Raw genomic sequence first — 26,721 nt, 5'->3', positions numbered from 1 at the left:
ATTGTAATCAAAATATTGTTTATTTTATTTAAATGGCAATCACTGCTTAATATTTGCTATATCTTATTATTCTTAAACATAACATTTACACATGGGAATCTTATTTCCTTTTTGTTTCCAATTGAAAGTTTTTATTAACATTTAACTATTATGATTTATTAGCAACAATTCTATTTAAGTTTGATGAAGCTTTTCTGATATTATTGATTATGTTTCTTCAATTTTAAATGTGGTATTTAATACGAAAAACCCATACATTCATGTCCAAACAAATGAGACTGACCTTTTTCTGGTGCTCTGAGAATGTCTTCACACAAGACCCGTTTCCTGCTATCCTTGGCTGCAATCAAAAACCTCGTCCTGGCTTCCAGTAATGTTCTCCTCTGAAACTAGCTCGTATAGCTCTCGTTTCCTGCTTCTGTCGTGATGCTGTGTTCTACCTTTTTCGAAACTGCAATCAGCTACCGGGAACTCTTGGCTCAAGGAGGTTCTTTTACTCTCAACCTGGCCTACCTCTCGTTCTACGATCGATAATCCACACTCACGGAACTACACCGGCTTTCTCACTCTCCGTACACTACCGTCTACTACTCGACTTCACTTCTCGACAGCTCAAAACATTCTGATCTCTATTTGTCATTCATTCCCCTACTTTCTAAATATCCCTTCCAGATTCACAAATCAAACTTCCACCACCAACTCTCATTCGCAGTATTCCTCAAAACCAATTTTTAAACTTTCTAAATATGCTTAATGGATTTCAAAGAAAATAGTTAATTCCCATTCTAAAATTACTTTCTACTATATACAAATTTTTAATGACCTATTCTCTATTTCCACTTAGTCTTATTTAGCATCGGCTAATGATCGATCCTTCCGCGAACAACGATAATGACCTATTAACGATTTCACTTGAGTCTTATTTAATCACTTCTTAAAATTAAATATAACAATTTGTTGTATACAGGTTGTTCTAAATTTATATGCCCGTGGTTGAGAAAATTGAAAATATTTTATATTAAATTGAATTCTGTTTATAATTATCAAATTTTAATTTTCATATCAAATAGAAATATAACAGTATATATATGATAGGACTTAGAAAATTTTGTTAGTTTGTTGATGAAAGTATTTTTTATTAAGGAGTGTGGAGTATCGTTCTTTCTAAAGATATTTAAGGATGTATCGGATTGAGGAATGCTTAATGTCCAAGGAGGAGGAATTTCTATGAAGTTGGAATAGGTATTTGGTATCGGAATTTGTAAAGTCCTAAGGGTTTGCCTAACTCTTTCGTAGAATGGCGGTTTCATGTTCCTATTTTCAGTATATAGGTTTTTAAAACGATCAGTGAATATGTTATTTCTAGATGGATTGTTTGGATTAGAATTAGCAGCAAATGCGTATGTGAGAGTTAAGTGCATCCTTCTATGTTCAAGTGATGGCTCTCCAGTTTCTGCTCGTAAACTTTCTATTGGGCTGGTCCGAAATGCTCCTGTAGCTATTCTTAATGCCGTATTTTGGATTACGTCAAGGTGGTGTAATAAGGATTCTTTCGCAGATGCATATACTATGGAACCGTAATCTATTTTAGATCTAATTAGGGTTTTATAAATATGGATTAGGCAGTTATAGTCAGCTCCATAGTTTTTATTAGAGAGAGTTTTCATAAGATTAATTCCATTTTGGCATGTTTTTTTTATTTGTAGAATGTGTTTTTTCCATGTGAGTTTCGTATCAAAAATCATCCCTAAAAACCTAATATCATCGGCATAATTCAGGATTTGGTTACATAATTTTAGTTGCGGTTTATTCGGATCACGTTTCTTTGAAAATAACAAACACTTCGATTTGCTGAGTGAAAACTGAAATCCTGTTTTCTTCGACCAGTTTTCGAGTTCATGAAGTGAGGTTTGTAAGTGACGCTGTACTGATGAGATGTTTTTTCCTGAAGATACTAATACCAGATCATCCGCATATAATCTGCCATGAACTAAGCTGGAGTTTGATGCTATAATATTATTAATGGCAATTAAAAATAACGTTGCGCTTATTACAGACCCCTGAGGGGTGCCATTTGCTTGAAGTCTTATTGAAGATGTGCAGTGATTGACTCTTACTTGAAAATTGCGTTGTTTAAGGAAATTTGAAATGAAATTAATGATATTACCTCTAATATTCCAAGTGTGTAATGATCTGATAATATCGTAACGCCATGCTGTGTCAAATGCTTTTGTAATGTCTATGAATACTGCAATAGTTTCCTGTTTGTTTGCGAAAGATTCAAGAATTTCAGATTCTAAATCAATGAGGTTGTCAGTAGTAGTTCGATTTTGTCGAAATCCACTTTGCTCGTTAACCAGGAGGTGATTTTCTTCTAATATCCATAGCAATCTTTTATTAACTATTTTTTCCATGACTTTGCACATTACATTGGTGAGAGAGATGGGTCTATATGAGGAAATTTTAGTTCGTGCATTGTTAGGTTTGAGAATAGGTATAATTATTGAATCACTCCAGGAGGTTGGAAAGACATTATTTAACCATATTCGATTGAAAATTTTTAGAAGAGTACACTTTGCATTGTCTGGCAGTTTTTCCAAGAATACTAAAGGTATATTATCGGGTCCAGGAGCAGAGTTTTTTGTAGTATTAAGGGCAAAGTTAAGTTCATCTAAGGTTAAAGGGATATTGAAGGAACTGTTATCTCTATCTTCACAATCGAGCTGTTGTTTTTCTGTGATGATTTTGTGTTGTATAAACTCTTCGGAATAGTTGCTATTGCTGGAGTTTTTTTCGAAGTATGTAGCAAAAGCATCAGCTATTTCATTAGGTTTTGTTATTATATTAGTATTATGAGTAATAAAAGGCACTTGGTAAAATTTGTTTTTTCCTGATATTTTACGAATATTGGCCCAGACTGTAGATAAAGGTGTTGTACTGTTTATATTTGAGACAAATTTCCTCCAGTTGGTTTTTCGAGCATTTTTTGTTATATATCGAGCATGTGCTCTCTGTTTTTTGTATTCAGTTATGTTAGTTGTGTTACTATGTTTTTTCATTTTATTAAAAGATGCTTTATATTGCTTGATTGCATTTTGACATTCCGTATTCCACCATGGTAAAGGTCTGTGTTTCCTTAATATTTTAGTTTTTCCTATATGTGTTTCTGCCGCGTATGTAATAATATTCGTAAAAATGTTAAGAGTTTCATTTATATCAGTGTTTTCAAAACTAGATTCTTGTGATTCTATGCCTGTTTCTATGGCATCAGCGTACTTGTACCAATTAGCGTTTTTCAGGTTCCATTTTCGGACTGGTTGGTATTCAGAGATATTGTCATCAGAAAATACAGACATTTTTATTGGGTAATGGTCGCTCCCATACAAAAAGGGTAGGGGATCCCAATTAAGAGCAGTTGAAAGAGTTGGGTCACAAATCGATAGATCGATTGCCGATGTTGTACCAGTATGTACATTAAATCTGGTTGGTCTTCCATCATTGAGAATGTTTAAATTTTCTTCAATTAAAAAGTCTTCGATTAGTCTGCCTTTGATATTAAAATTTGTTGAGCCCCACATTGGGTTGTGACTATTGAAATCTCCTACTATTAGTCTGGGCATAGGTATTTGTGAAATGAGTGCTTTTAAGTCGGTTAAGGTGATAAGTATGTTTGGGGGAGTATAGATGCAACATATATTAATGCATTGGGAAGCTTTAACTGAGACGGCTACAGCTTCGATGTCTGTTTTTAGTGGAATCGTTTGTGCTTCAAGAGTATTTTTAACATAAATGGCCACTCCACCACTTGCTTTTTCCTGGTTGTTTCTATTTTTATAAAATGTTGAAAAATTTTTAAATGTGTGGCAATATTGGTCTTTGAAATTCGTTTCTTGGAGACAAATGATAGCGGGGGTAATATCATTAATTAAAAGTTTTAGCATTTCATAATGGGTATAAAACCCATTTATATTCCATTGTAATAAATTGAATGTTATAGTTATAATTATTGAATGTTCAGCTCCTGGGATAATTCAGTCGATGTATCCGTGTCAGGTTCTTCATCCTCGTAGTTGTCTTTTGTGAGCTGTCTCGTAATTTTTTTGTTAAGCTTTGTACATTTCAATTTTAATGAGCGTTCGGATGTATATGAATGAATTTTGGTTATGAGTTTTTTAAATTCTAGAATGTCTGCTGTATATTTATTTATAACGCTGATAACATCTTTTGTTCCATGAGCGTTTTCAAATAAATCAACTGTTTCCTCAAAAGTTAATATTTGCTTTTCGGAATTGAATAATTCTTTAATTGGTTGCATTAGCGTTTCTAATGGTATTGTTGATATTTTTGTTTTTATTCTTTTTTGTTTCTGAGTTGGCTTTGAAAATACATCGTCACTAGCTGATGTCTCAATCGGGGGTGATATTGCTTCAGATACAGTTCGTTTGGAGGATGATTTAGATGTATTTTCTTCGTTGGATACGCTAAATTCTTTTGGTGCTGGATTCTCTTTATTTTCATTAACCGAGCAAGAATTATTGCTTAGACTGGAAGATGAAGGCTGGTTAGTTATGACTATGTGAGGTGAGGGGGCTGATGAGGTGGATATATTTGGTTTGGATATCACTGGCATTGTATTATCTGTAGTTGATGTATCAAGAGGTGTTAGGTTGGTTGTAGATAATATTTTTGTTAGTGGCGTTGAATTATTTGATATGATTGTAGAAGTGCATGTTGTTGAAGGTGTAATAGCAGTCGTTTCTGTTGAAGTTACTGTACTAGGTTCGTTTCTGTTTGAAAGTGTAGCAGTTGGGACAGCTGTTTCTGAGTGATTTACATTTACTGAGCAACTACTGGAAATGTGGCCATGTTGTTTGCAAATGAAACATAAGTTGTCTAATGTCAAAAAAATTCGATTTGTTGTATCTTCATGAGTTATTAAAATGGTATCGGGAATTGGACCTGTGGGTGGAGATACGTAAATATGTCGACGGAAACTGAGTACATGTTTGTATTCAGGATTGTTGGTTCCTATTCGCAAAAATGACATTGATGAAGTTGGTTTTAGCCCTAAGAGCAGTAGTTCGTTTTCTATTACCTTATGCGGGATAGTGGGAGAAACATTGGATATTAGGAGTCTTTCACTTTGAGTAATTAGTCTACGGACTTGAATTTGTGTATTGTTTACAGTGATGAAACCTCTACTGTTTGAAAAAAATTCATCTACGACTTGTTTGGTTGAGAAATAGATACAGATACGATTGTTGGTGATTCTTGATGAAAAAATAATGTGTTTTGGACTAACTAAAGCTCCTACCGCTAACAAGTATTCTTCTAATTTAACATCATTGAGAGAATTAAAAACTACTGCTTGTAGCTTGGATGGATAGATTGTCTCTTTTTGTCTACTAGCTGCAGCAGAGTAAGATAAAGGTTTTTGTGATGTGGATTGCGATAATGATTCATCGCTATTATTAGTGACGTCGAATTCCATTTCTCAACACCATTTGATTTTCCTAAGTACGGACCTGTTCCGCTTCGGGTTTTGGTAATTGTCTTTAAAGACAAAAAATTGGTGTCGATCAATGACTGGTGTTGTTTATTGACGGTTTTATAAAATTCTTTGGTTATGAAATACTTATTAATAGAAAAATATGTACTCACAGAAAATGTTTTTCTATACACACTTAACTAACACTATTATACTTGATGTTAACGTAGTGTAAGAATACTATGATTGGTTTTTGTAAGTTAAATTTACTATTTGTCAGGATCGATCAAAAAGCATGTGTGCTTATTCGATATCAGTGCCGGACTCCCCTATGTCAATATGTAATACAATAGCGTAACGTATTTATTAAAAAACCAAATTACATTATATTATGTGGATGCATACAGTAATTTATATGAAATGTATGCAATATATAGATTATGTAAATATTTTCGCATTAAAATACATAATATACTTAATAAGAAAATTACTTATTTAGTCTTAAAAAATAATTAGTAATTGTAGCTTGTTTTTTTGTTACATAAAATACTAGTCACTTTTGTTTCTCTGAATTATAAAAATTAGAAAAATATACAATAGTTTGGCCATCCCGACAACGTTTCATAACTTTACAAGCCACTAGGATGGGCGAACTGTTTCTTAAAAATTTTATTACAGGCAACTGGGTGGCAATATGTATAGTTTCTAGACAAAGGAAATTATTTTACGACTGAATTTGTCGGTAAACGATTGAATTGGTACTCATAACAACGCAATAAAATATTTATTACCTATCTGACAAACCCAAATAATATAAATAAAACAGCACTACAGGCCTTCGAAACCCTTGGCGAGAAATTATAATACAAGACATAATTTAAATTTTTAGGAAATTCGAAATTATAGGTAAAAATTAATTCGTTGACCTGAAATATTATTCTCAAAAGCGGTATTGTCTTATGAATACGTATTCCAATAAACGGATAAATTTAAGGAGTAAATGGAAACGTTTCGGGACCTCGAATTTATATTCCATAAACCGGGATATTCCTATAACTGGTACTCTAATAAGCGGGTTCGACTGTACCTCTAGAACGCTTCTATTTAGAAAAACCAAAACTAGTGCGTCTATTTATCTTCCAGAGATAAATCGATTCCATTAATTGCGAATTTCTAGTACCGGTCACAGGCGTCCCTTTCGGGCAGGGAAACGGATATTCTATCGCAAAACATTTTGCGATAACGTTTTTAACTTTTCAGCATTTTTGACACTGGATTATTAAATTATTGTGAGGTATTCTAGTACTAAAGGGTACTCTTAATCTTGTAGTGGTACTTAAAGTGGATTCAAATTCTTTTAGTCTCGTACAGTAGAACGTCAATAATCCGGATTAATTGGGACCGGACCCCATCCGGATTATCAAATTATCCGGACTATCGAAATTACCTCAAAAAAAGGCCAGTATACACATTAAAGTACAACAAACGTTTTAAAATTTTATGTTTTCTCTTGTAAAGTAAAGTGTCTAGAGGTGAAATTAATCAAAACATTTTTTTATGTTTAAACACTGTATTATAATTAATTTATAATAGCACCATGTGTACAGTAAAAACATCAGACACTATTTGGGCCTTTAAAAAAATGTGTAAAATATTTTTGAACTGCGGTAGAGGTTCGTTTTTCGCAACGAAGTTCTTAATTTATTTTAAAAGAATCAGATATTTTTGCTAGATACAAATCCGGATTATTGACGGTCCAGATTTTTGACGTCCGGATTATCGACGTTCTACTGTATATCTGTATATCTCGTATATACTCTTTCACTCTGTATACTCGTCAAGTCAACTTATAGAAATACTTAATACGATTTTGTGATTTAAACGCATAAATGAGTACCTACTTTGTGTTTTATTTAAGAGCGTAGGCGCAAATATTTTACGACTATCCTATTTTTTCTTTCTTTACACGGCAAATTACGTGTAGTAAAATTCTCACTGGTATGGATATGTAAACATTACTTGACAATGACATTGTCGTTATTAACTTAGCGATGTCTGTTGAATGTTCTTGGATATACTTAATTGCTTAAATTATTAATTCAGTTAATTAATATAATTTTTTCACAAACTACGTATTGAGTGATTAAAATAATTTATGCTGACCCCTCTACTCTTTAGCCTTTATACAGAGAGAGTCTGTAATTTGGAATAAATTCAATATCTCAAACACTATTTGTTTTTTTGAAAAATGCTCAGACCCGTCGATTAGTATTTCAAATTGTCCTTTTTGACATACAATAATAATGTATACAGGGTGTCCTAATTTCGAGGTATGACGTCATCGTTGATTTTCTTAAATGGCAACACTCTCATTTTGATAGCAATTTTGATAGGGTGTGTAAAGTTATACACAACTGCAAAATATCAAATTTTTATTTTCTACCATTTAGAAGATAATAGAAAATAACAAAGTTATATCTGTACTCTGGAATAAATTCAATAATTAAAATACTAATGGTTTTTTTGAAAAATGCTCAGACCCATCGATTAGTAGTTCAAATTGTCATTTTTGACATACAATAATAATGTATACAGGGTGTTCCAATTTAGAGATATGACGTCATAGTTGATTTTCTTAAATGGCAACACTGTCATTTTGATAGCTCTTTTGATAGGGTGTGTAAAGTTATACACAACTGCAAAATTTCAAATTTTTATTCCCTACCATTTACAAGATAATAAAAAATAACAAAGTTATGAAAAACAAGTAATCAAATAATAATTGAATTTAATTATTTCAAATAAGCAAATGCTCATAAAGTTGCCCATTGACAATTTGACAATAATTGAGGGCAACATTATGAGTATTTGCTTAATTGAAATAATTAAATTCAATTATTATTTGATTACTTGTTTTTCATAACTTTGTTATTTTTTATTATCTTGTAAATGGTAGGGAATAAAAATTTGAAATTTTGCAGTTGTGTATAACTTTACACACCCTATCAAAATAGCTATCAAAATGACAGTGTTGCCATTTAAGAAAATCAACGATGACGTCATATCTCTAAATTGGAACACCCTGTATATATTATTATTTTATGCCAAAAATGACAGTTTGAAATACTAATCGACGGGTCTGAGCATTTTTCAAAAAAACAATTAGTATTTTAATTATTGAATTTATTCCAAATTATAGATATAACTTTGCTATTTTCTATTATTTTGTAAATGGTAGAAAATAAAAATTTGATATTTTGCAGTTGTGTATAACTTTACACACCCTATCAATATTGCTATCAAAATGACAGTGTTGCCATTTAATAAAATCAACGATGACGTCATATCTCTAAATTGGAACATCCTGTATACATTATTATTGTATGTCAAAAAGGACAATTTAAAATACTAATCGACGGTTTCTTAATGTTGTTCTGAAGCTATTTCCTTGTGGCATTTTTATAATTACGTATTTTTTATGGGAAATAAGCCACAATTTTACTAAATTTTATAAAAAATACGTTACTAATCGACGGGTCTGAGCATTTTTCAGAAAAACAATTAGTATTTGAGATATTGAATTTATTCCAAATTACAGACTCTCTCTGTATAGCAGACATGCCTGAAACCACATCAAAGAAGTTAGGATATGCAAATGACTCGACACTTGCTACGAGCCATAAAGAATTGGAGACTACTGAGCAAATATTAACGAACGACATGGTTATCCTCGGGAGATATTTCCGTCACTGGAGATTACAGCCCAATACCTCCAAGACGGAAGTATCATGCTTTCATTTAAACAACAGATAGGCTAATTATCAATTAAAAATCCACTTTGAAGACAGACTCCTCAATCACACTAAATACCCAAAATATCTAGGTGTGATACTCGATAGAATGCTAAGCTTTAAAGAACATCTTACAAAGACGACTGCAAACCTTAGAACACGAATCAATATTCTACAAAAGTTATGCGGTACCACATGGGGTTCCTCAACGACTACACTTAGGTCGACAGCGCTAAGACTCGTGTATCCAGTTGCAGAGTACTGTGCACCGGTATGGCTCAACAGCCCACACACCAAACGTGTTGATCCCCAACTAAACCAGGCTTTGCGTATTGTTTATTTATTTAGCGTATTATATCAGGTACAATCAAGGCCACGCTAACGTATTGGCTACCAGCACTAAGCCACACAGCCCCCTCACACATCCGTCGAGAACATGCCCTTGCCAGGGAGTATAGAAAAATTAACGCCGATCCTGTGCTCCGCTCTCACGTTGGTATTAACGACAGAGACATAAGTAGGCTTCGTTCAAGAAAAAACCCTCTGGATTCTGCAAGGATACTAATTGAAAGGAATTTCGAAATAACCGACTGTTGGCAAGAAGATTGGGAGAAGAATGCTCCACCTGACATCCGGAATATGCCATGTATTACAAGCAAGCCAGAGGGTTTCAACCAACCACGACGAATCTGGGTGACACTAAACAGAATTAGAACCAACTGTGGTAGGTGCTCTGACTCACTTTTTAGATGGGGAAAAAACCTTCTCCAAATTGCGATTACGGTGCTGAAAGACAAACGATTAAGCATTTGGTGGAGGAAGTATCATCAGATCGTACAGTGGCAATCGGTCCGATTTTTTAGTGGCAACCAATGAGTCGATTGAATATATTTACCAACTATGTGTGTGTGTGTTTTTGTGTTTTATTGGCACTGGTTTTCACAACCAACTAGCCAGTCAATTTCATAATGATTTTTTAGACTATAACTTATCACTAACTCAGGGGAGTAATGTGTAGTTTGTGTGTTGAGTAAGTGTCTTGTTACTTTGCAAAGTCGACGTCATTGTCTTTGCAAAGACACGCTAATTGTATCCGAACGTCTGCGGTCACAATTTTCGTTTATAAAAATTAATTATTATTTATAATGTATTGTTATCGTTATTTATATACAAATATACAAAAACTTTGATACAGACATACGCTAAATAATAAATAAATAATAATTTATACTGGGTTGGGATAAAGTTTGGAACCAAGCAAATATCTTTGAAACGAAAAGAACAATATCTATGAAACTTTGCATGCAAGTACAGTGACGCAAAAGGAATCTGTTGCCATATTTTTGAAGTTATACTTCTTTAGGCGCGATATGAGGGTGAATTTTAATATGATTAAAACCTTCAATCTGGGCGCAGTCGCATTATAACTTTGTTCTGATTGGTTTATATGACATGTCAAAAATTATTCAATATGGCGGCTGTGGCACAGCTGTGGTTTGATTATTTATGGTTGTTGCGTTTTGAAATTTGTGGGAAAAGAAACAACAAACAAAAGTTAGTTAATAGTTATACTGCCTTTTTAAATAGTTTTCATATATATTTTTGGACTTTTGGACTATTTTGGACAAGGAAAACTCATTCTAATTTGGTAAGTAGTTTTTATTATAATCATATTGTAATTATACATTTGGATTAGGTTGGAATACATTTATTTTCTCAAGAATGAGGATTTTAGAGAGAAATCCGAAATTAGGTCCGTTATTATTTTTAAATTACGATTTTTTGGCGTAGATTTATTTATCTAGTAGGTATGTAATGCTTTGATTTACATCCTTAATTTGATTACCAACAAAAGTTCTACCAATCTTCATCTAATATATTGTTTTCTTACTGTTTTGTTATATTTTAATATTTTCTTCCACAAAAATCAAACTACATAATTTGAACAAACTACATAATTCAGAACAACTGTCAAACAGTAAAACGTTCAGTTACCCTATTTTTCCATATGACAAATAATGTGTAATTGGATGAGTGAGTCTAGGCTTCGATTACGAATCAAAGCGCCCCCAAATTCGCGGGTTCGAATCCCGATGCAAGTTTTTATTTTTTTTATTTTTTTATGCATTTTATGATTGTAAGTTATTTTTATAGTTAAAACAGCGGTTAACGATAAACTGCTATTAAATAAAATTGTTCATTTAACCACCTCATACCTAACTCATTATTACTGAAAAAAAAAAGAAACTGCTTTTAGTTGTGGAAAGCTTCCTCAACGTTTCTAATTCCATTGGCGACATACACCAAATTGAACAAAGCTCGTCTCGAAAGCTAAATTATGAAGATTATTTATCTCCAGTTAACTGTCATTTAAGTAATATTCGTGCGACAGACTTCCTTACTAAAATAGACCACCTTCAGTGTGTACAAAAAAACTGGGGGAGTTATCAGAAATTATATACGGATGGTTCAAAAATGGAAGGAAAAGTTGGATATGCTATATATTACCCACAAAAAAGTATAAAAATAAACAACAGATTACCTGATAAAATGACAATTTTCACAGCTGAACTCATTGCAATCAAAGAAGCATACAAAATATGTATTAATCAAAAAGAACTCAATTATGTTATATTTACAGACTGCCAAAGCATTGTAAAGACATTGAAATATAATGTACATAATTTTGCAGAAAATTATATCATCAGTGACATCATAGCAATGAACAGTGAAGCTTTGAAATCGGGCAAAAATATAATATTGTGTTGGATAAAAGCACACATTGGTATAAAAAACAACGAAATAGTAGATGATCTGGCTAAAAAAGCAACAACGAAGGAATCCACTCTGCATACTTATCAACTTCCTATGGGAGACATAATTTCTATTATGAGATCTATCAAACGGACGAAATGGCAGGAACAATACAATAAATCAGACAAAGGAAATTATTACAAAAAAATCCAGCCTACACTTCCCATCAAGACATGGTTTAATCAAGTTTCCAACAAAGGCTTTATGAAAACTATTTGTCGAATAAGAAGTAATCACTGTCTGACTCCAGTCTACAAAAGAGAAATAGGACTTGTAGATAATGATGAATGTTTATGTGGAGAGCTAGCTGATCTACAACATATGCTATTAGAATGTCCTTTACATTTTATTGAAATATCAAACTTTTTTGCCAATCTAGTTCAAGTTAATGTACAATTTCCTTTTAATCTTATATACCTTTTACAATCAAACAATCTAGATGTTTATAAAATTTTGTACAACCATGTTAATTGTTTAAAATTAAAGCTCTGAGAAAAAAAGAAAAAAAAATAAAAAAAAAAAAATAATTAAATAAAATAAAAAGATACTAAGATCTAAACCTCCGCGAGGTTGAATCGGGTTTAGGTCTTAGCGGGATAAAAAAATATACAAAAAAAAAACACTAAAAAAAAATAAAAAATGTAATAAAAAAAATGTTAAAAAATATAATAAAAAAAAATAATAAAAAAAACAGTAAAAAAAAACAGTAGTACTAATAGTTTTAAATTTAGATACTAAGCATATATTTTGTAAAAGAGAGAATTCAAAACACATTGACTGGCCAGTTGGTTGCTTAAACCAGTGCCAATAAAACATAAACACACACATGATTGTAAGTATATTTATTATATAATTTTTTTTTTTCAGAAAATGCGTATTTAAAATTTTTGCCAACAATTATTATCGTTCAGAAATCATTTTTTCTTTGTGGCATTATTCAATGTGTTTGTGTGCGTTTTACTCTTTTATTTTTTAAAATTTTTGCTATTGTCTTAATAAAAATTTTTGGACAGTAGTAAGTATTAAAATTAGTTTAATATTTAAATAAAATATAAATAAACTGTTTAAAGTACATTATATCAACTTCGTTAAAATCACATAATATGTAATAGAAGTATAACTTCTTACGTGCGTACAAAGTACACACATTCTTTTTGGTACTATTCCACTTCCGGTTTCACCGGAAATACACCTAACTTATTTAATTTAAATGGGACACCCTATATATTTTTGCGGATCTTAAAAGAACTTGATATTTTTAATTCATACGTACCAAATTTGGTAGAGAAAATTTGTTAAAAAGTGTCTGTAGATAATTTTTTGTATTAATACAACGTAATAGGAAATAAACGAGTACCATCTATACTGTAGACTAAAATTGTTGTTTACATGCACTGCATGACTTATTTGAATTTAGTATAGTAGGTAAAACTGTTACTGAACCAATTGACAGAAATAAGTTGTATTAAAAATGGTTCATTTAAGTGGAAAAGATCGTATTGAAATATTAATGGTAATAGGTTATGGTGAATTTTCATTTTTTGGAAGTGAATTTTCCAAATCCATGGATTGGACGTAGAGGATTCATAGAGTGGCCCGCTCGTTCTCCGGACCTCAATCCGTTAGATTTTTTTCTTTGGGTTATCTAAAATTACGTGTTTACGTTAGGCGACCAACATGCTTGCAGGATTTGAGACAAAGAATAATAATTGATGAATGTGAACTAATACGTGGAGAAATCTTGCAAAAAGTGACTCACGAATTTATTTATAGGCTTGCACGTTGTCAGGAGGTGAACAGCAAACATTTTCAACATTTGAAATTATTTTGTTTATTTTTAATATCATTGGTCTAACGTAAATAAATTAACCTATTTTTTAACTGTAAAGAGATTTATTTCTTGTTGTAATAGTTTTTTCTTCCAAACTTGGTAATTATGAATTAAAAATAACAAGTTCTTTTAAAATCTGCAAAAATATACAGGGTATCCCATTTAAAGTAAATAAATTAAGGGTATTTCCGGTGAAACCGGAAGTGGAGTAGTAACAAAAAATATGGCATCAGATGCCTTTTGCGTCACTGTACTTGCATGCAAAGTTTCATAAATATTGTTCTTTTCGTTTCAAAGATATTTGCTTGTTTCCATACTTTATCCCAACTCTGTATAGGTACTACACAAGTTCCTCAGGCGGTAGTCGGTAGGATGTCTGACTTTCACGCAGGCAGGCCTCGTATATTGTTACTATGGAACGCTTAGATAAATTTTAAACATCTTTAACAACAAAATTCTTGGATCACAGAATATATCCTGGTGTATTCTCTGGATTAGATCTTCCATAAATAATAAACAATAAACAACTTTTTATTAAAATAAAAATGTATACCATTTTTATTCTAAATATTTAAACTACTTCGTCCTTCAACTTTTTATTACTTTCACGTCTTAAATCAATTATTTATCAAATACGCTATCAATATTATTTAATAACCAACTCAAAATATTCCTGAAACCGTGTCAAATATTTAAAATTGTCACTGTCTTTTCAGCACATTCTGTTCGAGTGCGTTGTATGACAAAGATAGCGAATGTTCGACTTGGAAAATATCACCACGGACATGGTGTCCATTTTTTTCGAATCCTGAAAAAACTAATAAATATTTTTAAAAAATTTAAACGCAGAATGAAATAATAAATTATTACCGAGAGCCGAAAGTCTCTTAGAATAAATAAAAAGTTTCTTTTGAATGAGATATTTAAAATTAAAAATCACACTAAATTTTCTCTTTTTTTTTTCACCCCTGTAACTTACTAAAATAAACATTATAGAAGTTTTCAGGAACTTTCGACCCTCGGTAATAATGTAATCTTTCATTCTGCGTTTAAATCTTTCAAAAATATTTATTAGTTTTCTCAGGATTTGAAAAAAATAAATCCCATTTCAATAGCATTGGAGCCGAAAGTTTGCGCCTATCCCCTTAACATTAAAAATTATAATAGGGATAAAAATATTACCTGTGTGATTCGGATGAGACTACCACAACTCTAGAACCATTGACCAGCAGTGGTCTGAGCAGGATTGTGAGATAAAAATGTGACAGATGGTTTACTTGAAATATGGTTTCAAAACCATCCAGAGTTTTACTGAAAGGAAGACCAAAAACGCCTGCGTTTAAGATTAACATGTCTATTTTGTCGTATTTACTTTTCACAGTGTTGGCAAACTGTACCTGGAAACAAAAATCCATCAACTTTATTTAAAACAGGTAAAATATTTAAAAACGTTAAAACACCAGGATTATGTAACCGTTTGCAATCATCATTGTCAATAGTTATTCCATCAATTATTGGATTTAAGCCTCCCTTGGGTGTGTCCATTCATTATTGTTTCTGTTTTTTGCATCCATAAGTGGCCAGCTATTAGTTTGATGTCATCAGTCCATCTTGTTTGAGGTCTGCCTCTACTTCTTTTGCTTGCCCTTTTAGTTGGGCGGTAACCGATTTGGATGCACTGACTCCTTTCACTGTAGTTGACACTAAAAACGATGTACCTATGGCTTCTTTGATGGATTCTAAAGGGATATCATGCTGAATGATTTGGCTACTGATGTAGTAGGGAGCATCAACAATAGTTCGCAGTACTTTATTTTGGAACATCTGCAAGATGGATATGTTGGAGTTTTTACACACAGGTTTTAAGATTGTTTTGTATAATAATATTTTATTGTTTATTGAGAGTTTTGATCTATGACAGATGAGCCAATACATGTTTCTTAATTTGAGGCCAGGCAATGTTGTCCAAGTCAGTCGTCGATTCACGTGCATGCTGAGTTATTTGGCGCTATCAGATTGCGGAAGTTGACAATAATTAATAAATTGAACAGGTGGACGTTTCTCTGCGGAGGGTAAACGTCACGTGTGTTCATTTCAATCCATTTGCTTTAATACGCCATCTTTTTATCCAGCTTTGGACTTTGTTTAGACTAGTTTGCAGGTTCCTAGAGGCTGATGTTGGATCAATCTGGGACGCCAAAATGGCTTTATCATAAGCAAATGTCGCAATGTAAGAATATAAGAATAACAATAAGAATCGAGTATAGAAAACTTACCACTGATGACAATGAAGTTAAGTCCAGATATATGGCTATACAGTTCTCACCAGCTGCTGGCTTATCTTCCCTGATTTGATTGATAGCTTCTTCGGCAGCAGCTAAGTTCCTACAAGCCATTATGACACTGCAACCATGTTTGGCTAAGGACCGTGCAGTTTCGAAACCAATGCCTGCATTGGCTCCTGTCACTAAGGCTGTTTTGCCATTTAGGTCTCTTCCATGTAAAACCTTAAAAAACCAATTAGTTTTATGCAACATGCATAACGCTCATCCGAAAGAAAAGACACAACTCAAAAAATGTATAATTCCAGTTATCTTGTTAAATTGACCCCAAAAATTTAGTTTGAACTTCGTAAGATGGTAGTAGTATCATTATTCAGTTGAAGGTAATATGAATATTTTATTCCAGAACATCAGGTGTTATTCTCTGACATTCGACATAGACGTATCGTTATTTATCACACAAACCATTGTATTTCGAGAAGTGTCCCAAGTATTTTTCATTCATATTTAAAAAAGTGACAAATATTATAAAAGAAAAGTGACATAACTAAAAATGTTAATCTTTTTTCGGTGTTAAATCAGATATCATAGTTTTTTATCACTTATCCAAAGGTACATATTTATAAATTTTTAATTTAGTTACCGTTTAAAACTTACAGTTAAATTAAGATCTAAAAAAAATCCTTTTTTTAAGTTGTTTTCTGAAACAAATAAGTTGTTTTTTGAGTTGTAACACTGTTCTTCTGGATGAGCAATATAACAGGTTGACTGCCATAAAAAATGTTTAAAAAAGTCCATGGTGCCACGTTAAAAAAGTGCATCTGGCAACAAACTGAAATACTTCCATTCCTCTCCTCTATTCTGCCAAAATGAAAACTGATATGTATATGTGATGACTGTATGCCACAGCGGTCAAATGCTGCAATAAATTCGCTTCTCTACACGACCTCTGGCAAAACAGGAAATATATCGGTCGTATATGACCGCCTGGCAGTCAACCTGTTAAGTATTTTATTTAGTATGGTGGCAGCCCATGGAGTTGGGGTGATTTTTTACTTATTCTGTCCTAATAATAGCAGTATTAAAAGCTTACTTGTAGTGCTGTGCTGGAAGCATCAAATCTCTGCCTGTAATCGTTGACATGTTCTTTTTCCTCGACTGCAAAAGCTAATCTGGGATCTGTATAAGTAGTTCTGCGATTTTCGTGGTCCACATAAATTACTTTTCCTGTGTTTTTGTCAACACATCTTTGCCAACCGAAAGGAAGATCACCTGATACCTAAAATGTTGAATAAAATTATTTATTAAATTAAACAAGGAATTGGTTCAAGCACTTAAAAAAATAAGGAAAGAAAAAGAAAAGGTAAAGTTTTCAATCCTAATAGCAACATTAATAATATTGAAAAATATTAAAAATATTACTAAAAGATTTTTAAATTGAAAACTCATTGGTCCATTTCCCTGGTGACACCTCCAAGGCTTCTACAATATGCAAGCCAGATGGATGCTGCAGTGAAGACAAAAGGGAAGGAACTCTACACTATGCAATTCACAACCCCCGTCTGCAGCTTGGTAAAGTTCCAACGGAAAATGGACCTAGTTACTCTATAGGAGTAATACTAATATAAAATAAAAATAAAAATGTATACCATTTTTATTCAGTTGCAATGCGAAGGCAAAACAATCTTATTTTTCACTTAGAATACGGAGCGCAGTCCAGCACTCTGAATCGACGATTTTAGACTCTTATTGAAGTCATCATCAGAGAGGCGTAGGCCTGCTGCTCCATACTCTGCCTGCGCAATTCTAAGTGAAAAATAAGATTGTTTTGCCTTCGCAATGAAACTGAATAAAAATAGTATACATTTTTATTTTTATTTTATATTAGTATTACTCCTATAGAGTAACTAGGTCCATTTTCCGTTGGAACTTTACCAAGCTGCAGACGGGGGTTGTGAATTGCATAGTGTAGAATTCCTTCCCTTTTGTCTTCACTGCAGCATCCATCTGGCTTGCATATTGTAGAAGCCTTGGAGGTGTCACCAGGGAAATGGACCAATAAGTTTTCAATTTAAAAATCTTTTGTAACGTTACAAACGTCACATCTTTGCTATTTTATTTTCAAATAATTATTTTATTCTATTTTCTTTAATAATTATTTAATAATAATCCTCTTCTATTTGTTTTACCTTTTTTCCCGTTAAAAATTGGTTGGCGCCCTCTTTCGGTATTTATAGTCACATCTCAACATTCTTGTATCTCCATGTATCTCAGAATTCACATTCTTATTCAATCGTTCTGTGGTTCATGACAGTGACTTCGCACTGTCGTTTCTCGTTTCAAATTTTAAGCCCCCACTCACCAACTCTGTCAATGTCAAGTGAACTTCCTCTTTGTCAAAATGAAGAATATTTTTTTTATTCGCGATTGAAACGGAATATAGAGGGCAGGTCGAATGCAAGAAAATGGCCGATATAAATGGTATAAACAAACATTTAATTGAGGAATACAACAATACCGATTTGATTTAAAATATTTTAATGTACTCATAATGCTGAAATTAACTAAAAATTTCTTAATATTGACCAAATTCCATTCAAATCAACAATTTTCTGGTTTGTTTATACCACTTATAGTAGTTTAAATTTATTCCACCAGAGGTCAGCTACTTTGTTTTTCATCGCGAATTTTAATCTTAAAATCTACTTAAGGCAATGTCTGGCCTCACAGTGACATTTTCAAACAGACGTTCTTATTTGGGTTTTCTGGACAAATTACAACAGAATAGAACAACCCTTCACCTCGTGGGAGGACTTCCTGCAACTGGAGCCCCCAATGACGCCGGCGATGCAGCGATACGCAACATAGACAGCTAACGAACAACCGACACCTGTAGGCCTGGTGCCACGAATATCTACAAGCCCCAGAGCCCGTCACAGAATCAACAGCAAGACACCAAGAAACCGCAGACAGATACCAAGTGCCATCGATAAGTATAATCTCTGATCTGTAAAGTTTCGGCAAGGTCTTGTAGTCTAGGGTAGACGATAGATATCATAGTTGATTGAAATATTATTCTCGAATATTATCTGGGGTAGTTTATCGCCTCACTTTTAGTAATATTTTTAATATTTTTCAATATTATTAATGTTGGATTGAAAACTTTTACCTTTCAATTGCCAGATGACGCTAGTCACCTAATCTATACACGCCAGTTGCAATGTGGGGATAAACTTTCATGGTTGGTCACTTCGAGTATGGAGCAGCAGGCCTACACCTCTCCGATGATGACTCCAATAAGATTTGAAAATCGTCGATTCAGAGTGCTGGACTGCGCTCCGTATTCTAAGTGAAAAATAAGATTGTTTTGCCTTTGCATTGCGACTGAATAAAAATGGTGTACGTGTGTGTGTGTGTGAAAAAATGGCTTGGATGCGAGTCCGTTAGCCACAGATTTTTATTTTATTTTTACCTCAATTTATTAGTTTTGTTATATTTATACGTATTTCACTTAAATGATTATATTTGTTTCTTTCAAGTAGTTTATGAGTAATTTAAATATTTCCATTTTATGACAACTTAGTAGATATTCTATACTAATTGGAAAATGAACTTGTGTTTGTCGTAAATTGTAATATAATTGATTTATATATCTCTCGTTAATTTTCATTCCAAGAAAATATGGTTTAAATCTCTAATCGAAACATTATCACAAAAACATACTGATGAATTAATTATTCCTAATTTGTGCAGATGTGCCTCATATTTCCAGTGTCGAGTTTTTAATCTGACTATAGTAGAAATATCTTACTTTGGCAGGTTATATTTAAATATGTATTCAGGTGGCGGAGGAAGTTCTTGATGTAAAGAAAAATATAAATTTTTTGACATGCTTGTAATATTTTTCCATTCTTTTTTCCATATTTTATTTATTCTAACTTTGACGTCATTTATTGCATCTGTCGATAAGATGTGAGTTAGTATCTCACCTTTTTTTATTGCATCTTTGGCCAACTCATCCACTTTCTCATTACCCAGTATACCGGCATGCCCAAAAAATGGTGTACATTTTTATTTTTAAAGAAAAAGAAGTTGGACTAGATGATATTCCTGGTGAAGTGTGGAGAGGATTAGGAGAGGTTTTAAAAAGTTGGCTTATAGGTTTATTTTCTTAATAGAATTATGGAAGTTGGACAAACATCAGATGAATGGAGAAGCAGTATATTAGAACCTGGTTACAAAAACAAGGGAGATATCGTTGGTGATGTAACAATACCTCCTATATACCTGCTTTTTCATGAATTTTGTAGGAAAGACGAAAAACCATTTTTAGGGTTATCTCCTGTTTTCATATGTAAGTTTTGACATGTTTTGTAGTAAATAGATAGTTGAATTTACACCAAAACAAGTCAAAAAATTTTATGAAAACAGGAGGTGAAAAAGTTTTTAGTCTTTCTTACAAAACTCATGAAAAAACAGATAGAAGGTATTGTCACATCACTGACGATATACAACAATGTACAAACTACAGGGACATAAAACTAGTTAGTCACACCATGAAAATATGGGAGAGAGTAATTGATAAATGGATAAGTGAAGAAACTGAAATATCCAATAATCAGTTTGGCTTTATGCATGCAGATCAACAACACATACAATTTTCATTATATAAGGCAGTTGATAGAAAAATACAGTAATACAGCATATGATACAGTTCCTTCAGAGATTCTGTGGTGGGTACTCAATAAGAAAGGAATGTCAAAAGTGAATATACAAAGATTGTGAGAGGAATGTATAAAGGAGTAACAACTAGTATTAGGACATATGTGAGAGAGACATAAATTTCAAGTGTGAAAGCACTATTGCCCCAGGGCTCTGTGCTTAGTCCTTATTTATTCTCTTTAGTTTTGGATCAGACAGGAGCCAAACTACAAGGTAACATGCCCTGGTGCTTAATGTATGCTGATGATGTAGTGTTAGAAGGAAAAAGTGAAAGTGACTTAGACCAAAAACTGGACCAGTGTAGAATAGCTCTTGAGGACAAAGGTTTAAAACTTGGTAGGACAAAAACAAAGTATATGGAATGTTCATTTAAAGATGGAGTTACTACAAATAAAATGATATCTTTCGATGGTGAAATAATTGTGAAAAGTAATAGGATTTGTAGGATGTACCAAGGATTTGTATTACAGGGTACTTCGTGGGGAAATAGATGGATTTGCATGTAGCAGAATTAGAGTTGGGTAGATGAAGTGGAAGGAAGTGAGTGGTACGTTGTGTGACAGAAAAATTCCAATGAAGCTGAAAGGAAACTTAGATAAAACAACCATAAGGAAGGCTATGATGTATGGAACTGAATGTTGGGTAGTTAAAAAGAAAGAGGAACAACTAATGCATGTGCCAGATATGAGAATTCTTAGATGGTGAGTGACAAAAAGGGGTAAAATTAAGAATAGGTATATTAGGGGAACTTTAGGGGTGGCACCAATTCATGCCAAAATAAGGGAGAGTTAAGACAGCATGGTTATGTTCAATGTCGAGACGTTAATCACTATATACAAAGAATTGCTGATCTGCAGGTTCCTGGAAGGAGGAGGGAAAGGACTAAGGAGACCTGTGGGAGTTGCTTATTCAGAACATGTCAGTATAGAAACATATGGATATATGTAATTATGGAAACTGACTCCATAGGGATAAAGACAATGGTGATGATAAATAAAAATTGTATGCTATATAAGTACAGTAGAACCCCGCAAATCCGAACCCCGCTAATCCGAACGTTCGGCAAATCCAAACCAACGGAAAGCGAAAAAAATTAAAAAAATTAAGACAAAAACTTAAAACATGTTCATGAGAGAGGGAATTTTTATTAACATGTTTATTAACCAGAAAATTGAACAATGTAGGATTAATAGGACTCTTACACTTAAAAATATCTTAAAAATCAATACGTGCTTTATACATAGTGCTTATAAGAGGTTAAACATAAACTTACTTTGATTCTCTTGTAGTCAACTCGAGTCCAAAAATATGGTTCACACTCTTGCGAGAACGTTATGTGACTAAAAATGAATGACACCGAAAGCTTTGAACTATTAGTTAGGCTAATTTTCGGATAATCTGAACTTTTCGGAAACCGAACAAGCTGCCCCCCAATTAGTTCGGATTTGCGGGGTTCTACTGTATCTACCTACTTATTAGCTGAAAACTGCTCCATTTTTGATTGGTTTATTAAATACCTTTTTGATTTATTCTCTATACAAGAATTTAGACATTGTCAATTAATTTTCAAAAATAAAAGTTCACTACATACTATGGTCTGTTTTTAAACCAAGAGGAGTAATTCAAATTTACTGCGATAATGCTTGTTTGTAATTGGTCCAACCTCAGGCAAGTTTACTACACTGTTATAAAATTTTGACACTAATGACATTTATGAAATTTTGACACAACTGGTACTTAATATGTTAATTAAGTTATATCACACAACTCTTTAGCAATGTATTAAGTAGTATAATGTATAATATAATATGTATGGATTACTGTCGAAGGTCGATATGATCAACCAACAAAGGAGATGTATTTGGTGATTTTTCTAGTGACTTTCTTGGGTGTGAATCTATCTTTTTAGTTTACTCCTCCTGGTTTAAAAACAAACCAAAAAGATATGAAATATGTGCTTAAACACTACACACTTTATCAATTCATTAAAAATTCATGAGACTAATTAGCTCAATTAATTCATAAAATACCTTCTTTTTTTCTCCTGTTCTGGGGTGAGTCAACTGAGTATTCTTCGTTAAATGATTCACGTAAAAAACCCTACCATCCACAGTAAACCTGTCCTCCCTGCCGGGGGGTAGTTTAAAAATGGATCGTAGGGACAAATGAAGATCTGAGAGAGTTATATGGGGAGACCAGCATACGAGGAGTAATAAGAACTTAACGAATAAGATGGTTGGGACACATACAGAGGATGCCAGAGGGTATACTGCTGAAAATGCAACTGTCAATTACAATAGGGGGACTTCAGGGAAGAGGTCGAACCAGAACAAAGTAGAAAGTGGATGTAGAAGCTAATCTAAGATTCGTTGTCACAAATTGGAGAATGAATGCAATGGACACAGAAGGGATGGAGGAGAATGGTCGATCAAACCATGAGCCTACTAGGTTCGACGTACTAATTCCCATATAGCACACAACGTCCGATGTACGTCCATATAATGTACATTTAAAGTCCAAACTTCCATGGACCAAAACTGGACGTACTATGTACGTACATTACGGGACGTCCATTGGACATTTGATTTCAACGTACATTGGACATCCATTTGTGGTCCATGGATATTTTACACACAACGCGACTATTATATTAAGTCCCAATACAAACTAAATGAGAATCTTCTTGACAACGTTGTCGCTCTTCGCGCTATCGGTCGTGAAAGGTAGTATTAGGCAGGTACTTTTAGGGGATTATCGCTGTTAATTGTTGTGGAATACTGAAGGATGGTTTATTTATGATAATTCACAGAATGGCAAACGCGCTTGTAATATACAACAACGGTACTGACTCTAAAAATAGTTTGGAACAGAAACAGAACAGAGATTAAACCTCTTTTAATGTGCATGCTTCCTAGGGCGTCATTATCTGAATCTCGTCTTTATGAAAATACATCCTGTGATATATTTGTGTTTTCTGTTTATCATGCAAGTGCAGTCGTGCATTAATGAAGTTCCTAGTTCTTATAATAAAGTATATATTATAATGAAGTTATAGTAAAGAGATATAAAAAAGGTCTTTTGTGTAATATTTTTAAGTATAAGTTTAGTATTATAAGGAACTATTTCCTATAAAGGCTTTTTGCTATGTATTCACAAAATTATGGATACTAGATTGCTTTCTGAAAAGTGCCCTACAAATGTCCATAAGACGTACATTGAATGTACATAAGGTGTACACTGAAAGCTCCAATACAACGTACAATGTACGTTTGTAGCGGACGTTCTATGGACGTCCAATTTTGTGAACTCTGGACATTCGTTGGACGTCCATCGGATGTCCATTGTACCTTAGCGGGACGTCCATTGGACGTTCCAATGTACACAGATGTACGTCCATTGGATGTCCATAAAACGTACTTGTGCTATCTGGGTTATTATTATTAGATGCAAACAAAAATTGTATCCTAAATAGACTTGTAAGCTACACATTGCTCCATTTCTGATTGGCTTATTAAATACCTTTTTGATTTATTTTTTTATTCCAAAATTTAAAAAATTACGAATTAATTTTCAAAAAGAAGCAGTTGTCTAAATACCTACTAAAGCTTACGTGGTTAAACAATACACTCTTTATCAGTTTATTAAATATTCATGAGACTAATTAGCCCAATTAATTCCTAAACTACCTTCTTTTTCTTTCCTGTTCTGGGGTGAGTCCACTGAGTATTCTTCGTTAAATGATTCGCGTAAAAAACACTACCATCCACTGTAACCCTTTCCTCCCAGCCGGGGGGTAGTTCGTCTTCACTATCAGATTCAGGTAGATTCATATTAGGAAAATACCTGGAAACACGGTCACAAATTTATTAAATAAACGAACTACACAAACTACGAACTTGAAACAGTATTTATTATAACCCGCATTTGTAGAAAAACTGGTCCTGCGATTTTAAATTATTAAAAACATATAAAAATCAGCACGTATCAGCTGTAAAATGTCAAAGGTTACACCACCAAGTGACATTAGCCCATTTAAGTGCGACCTTGCACCACCTTGTCGATAGGCAATTATATATACACGTGAGTGTTATTAAAGTTGCCATACTATCAGGACTTGCGCTCTCACCAATATTTAGAAAATACATAGTCTAGTCACTCACGGTAAAATCCCAGGAAAATTTTGCAAAACCTCCGAATTTTAAAGAACCGATTAGTAAGTCCAGGTACCGAAGCTTTTCACCTCGCAATTTTTACAGAATGGATCGATTTGCTTGAAAATTTGAGAATAAGTAGTGGATAGTTTAAGGACCAAAATCTGTATAATGCCGAAAGGCGCTTTTACCACGGGGGTGGTTGCCACCCCATCTCGGGGGTGGAAATTTTTTATTAAATTTTGACTGCAAAAGTTGATAAAACAATCATTTTAAGCAAAAAATGTTCTATACATTTTTTTGATGAAATTAATAGTTTTCGATTTATTCGCTATCGAAAGTGTTAATTTTATATCGAAAAAATCCATGTTTTTACTATTATACTCATTTACTATTCACTCAATTTTTGCCGTAGAAAAAAGTTTTGCAATCCACGTTCTTGGCAACTAAATAAGCTACAATTTTATATTTAAATATTTTTTCGTATCTTTGATGCTAATCTTTCTATTTTGAAGAAAAAGGCATTTTTTACCAAACTACAAAAATTCGTTATTCGCTTTTAACTCCATTTAAAAAAAAACTAATCATTCTAAGCCAGAAAAACTTCTGGAATCTATTAATAATACATAAATAAAGAAGAGTAAATAAGGCCGATCGTCAAGAACACCGCTAACTTACATTATTATGCTTCCAATTGGATACCTCCTTTTTTTTTCAAAAAAATATATTGATTTTTTAACCTTAACTTTTTTATTTTTTTGGCTTAAAAAGTTTGTTAAAAAGAATTTTGTAGGCTTTTAAAAGACCTATAAGGCTGTTAATATTAAATCCTTTTAAAAACCTCATTCGCAAAAAGAGGTGAATTTGAAAGGGTTGGTAAAGCTGGTTTTTGCATGTTATTACAAGTTTTAATTTTCAATAGTTCACTCAATTTTTGCCGTAGAAAAAATTTTTGCAAACCAAGTTCTTGGGAATTAAATAAGCTACAATTTTATATTCAAATATTTTTTCGTATCTCTGATGTTTATCTTTCTATTCTGAAGAAAAGGGCATATTTTACCAAACTACAAAAATTCGTTATTCGATTTTAACTAATTTTTTTTAAAACTGATCATTCTAAGCCGGTCAAACCTCTAAAACCTATGAATAATACATAAATTAAGAAGACCAAATAAGGCTACTGACCAATTTTAATTAGGGTGGAGAGTATGGGGAAGTTTCCGAACACTTTTTCGCTGAAAAAAATAGGGACTGACATTCTTTTTACTATAAGTCACTTAATTTTTGAGCTAGGGACTATTTTTTTATTTCTGGAGATAGATATTTTTAAATATTTTAAATTAGCTTATGCAAGTTATCCTCGAAAAATGCATAGTTTTCCCGTCTTCTGACTTTGAAACTACAATATTTAGCATTTTACGAAGAAGAGCTAACATATAATAAAGTATAGCTCGATTACTATTGGTCTTAAAGCAAATTACAAAAAACGGTTTTGTTTATTTTTTCAAAAGGTACATTTTTGTTAAGCAAACTTGTTTTGATAGGACGAAAACTTTTTGAGTTATTAGCAGAAAACTGATTAAAAAGAATGATTTTTTCGTTTAAACCAACACTTTCGATAGCGAATAAATCGAAAACTATT

The 26,721-nt window shown here is 32.8% G+C and overlaps 1 protein-coding gene across 2 annotated transcripts in view; it reads right to left on the bottom strand.

Annotated features, from left to right (window-relative positions):
* The window catches only part of LOC114340116 (WW domain-containing oxidoreductase), a 73,372-nt gene extending 48,424 nt beyond the window's left edge, over positions 1-24,948 (bottom strand). For both annotated transcript variants that reach the window (XM_050655679.1, XM_050655678.1), the window contains exons 1-4: positions 24,615-24,948; positions 17,300-17,485; positions 16,201-16,431; positions 15,107-15,321 (exon numbers count right to left, since the gene is read on the bottom strand). In XM_050655679.1, coding sequence (XP_050511636.1) covers positions 15,107-15,321; positions 16,201-16,431; positions 17,300-17,485; positions 24,615-24,758 — 776 coding nt within the window. In that variant the 5' untranslated portion in view covers positions 24,759-24,948. The remainder of the gene's footprint in view (positions 1-15,106; positions 15,322-16,200; positions 16,432-17,299; positions 17,486-24,614) is intronic.
* Positions 24,949-26,721: the final 1,773 nt, after the last annotated feature.

This window comes from Diabrotica virgifera, chromosome 7 (assembly GCF_917563875.1).
Source record: "Diabrotica virgifera virgifera chromosome 7, PGI_DIABVI_V3a".
NCBI lineage: Eukaryota > Metazoa > Arthropoda > Insecta > Coleoptera > Chrysomelidae > Diabrotica > Diabrotica virgifera.
Note: the sequence above shows the minus strand (reverse complement) of the source record. Positions and strands in the feature narration are given on the sequence as shown.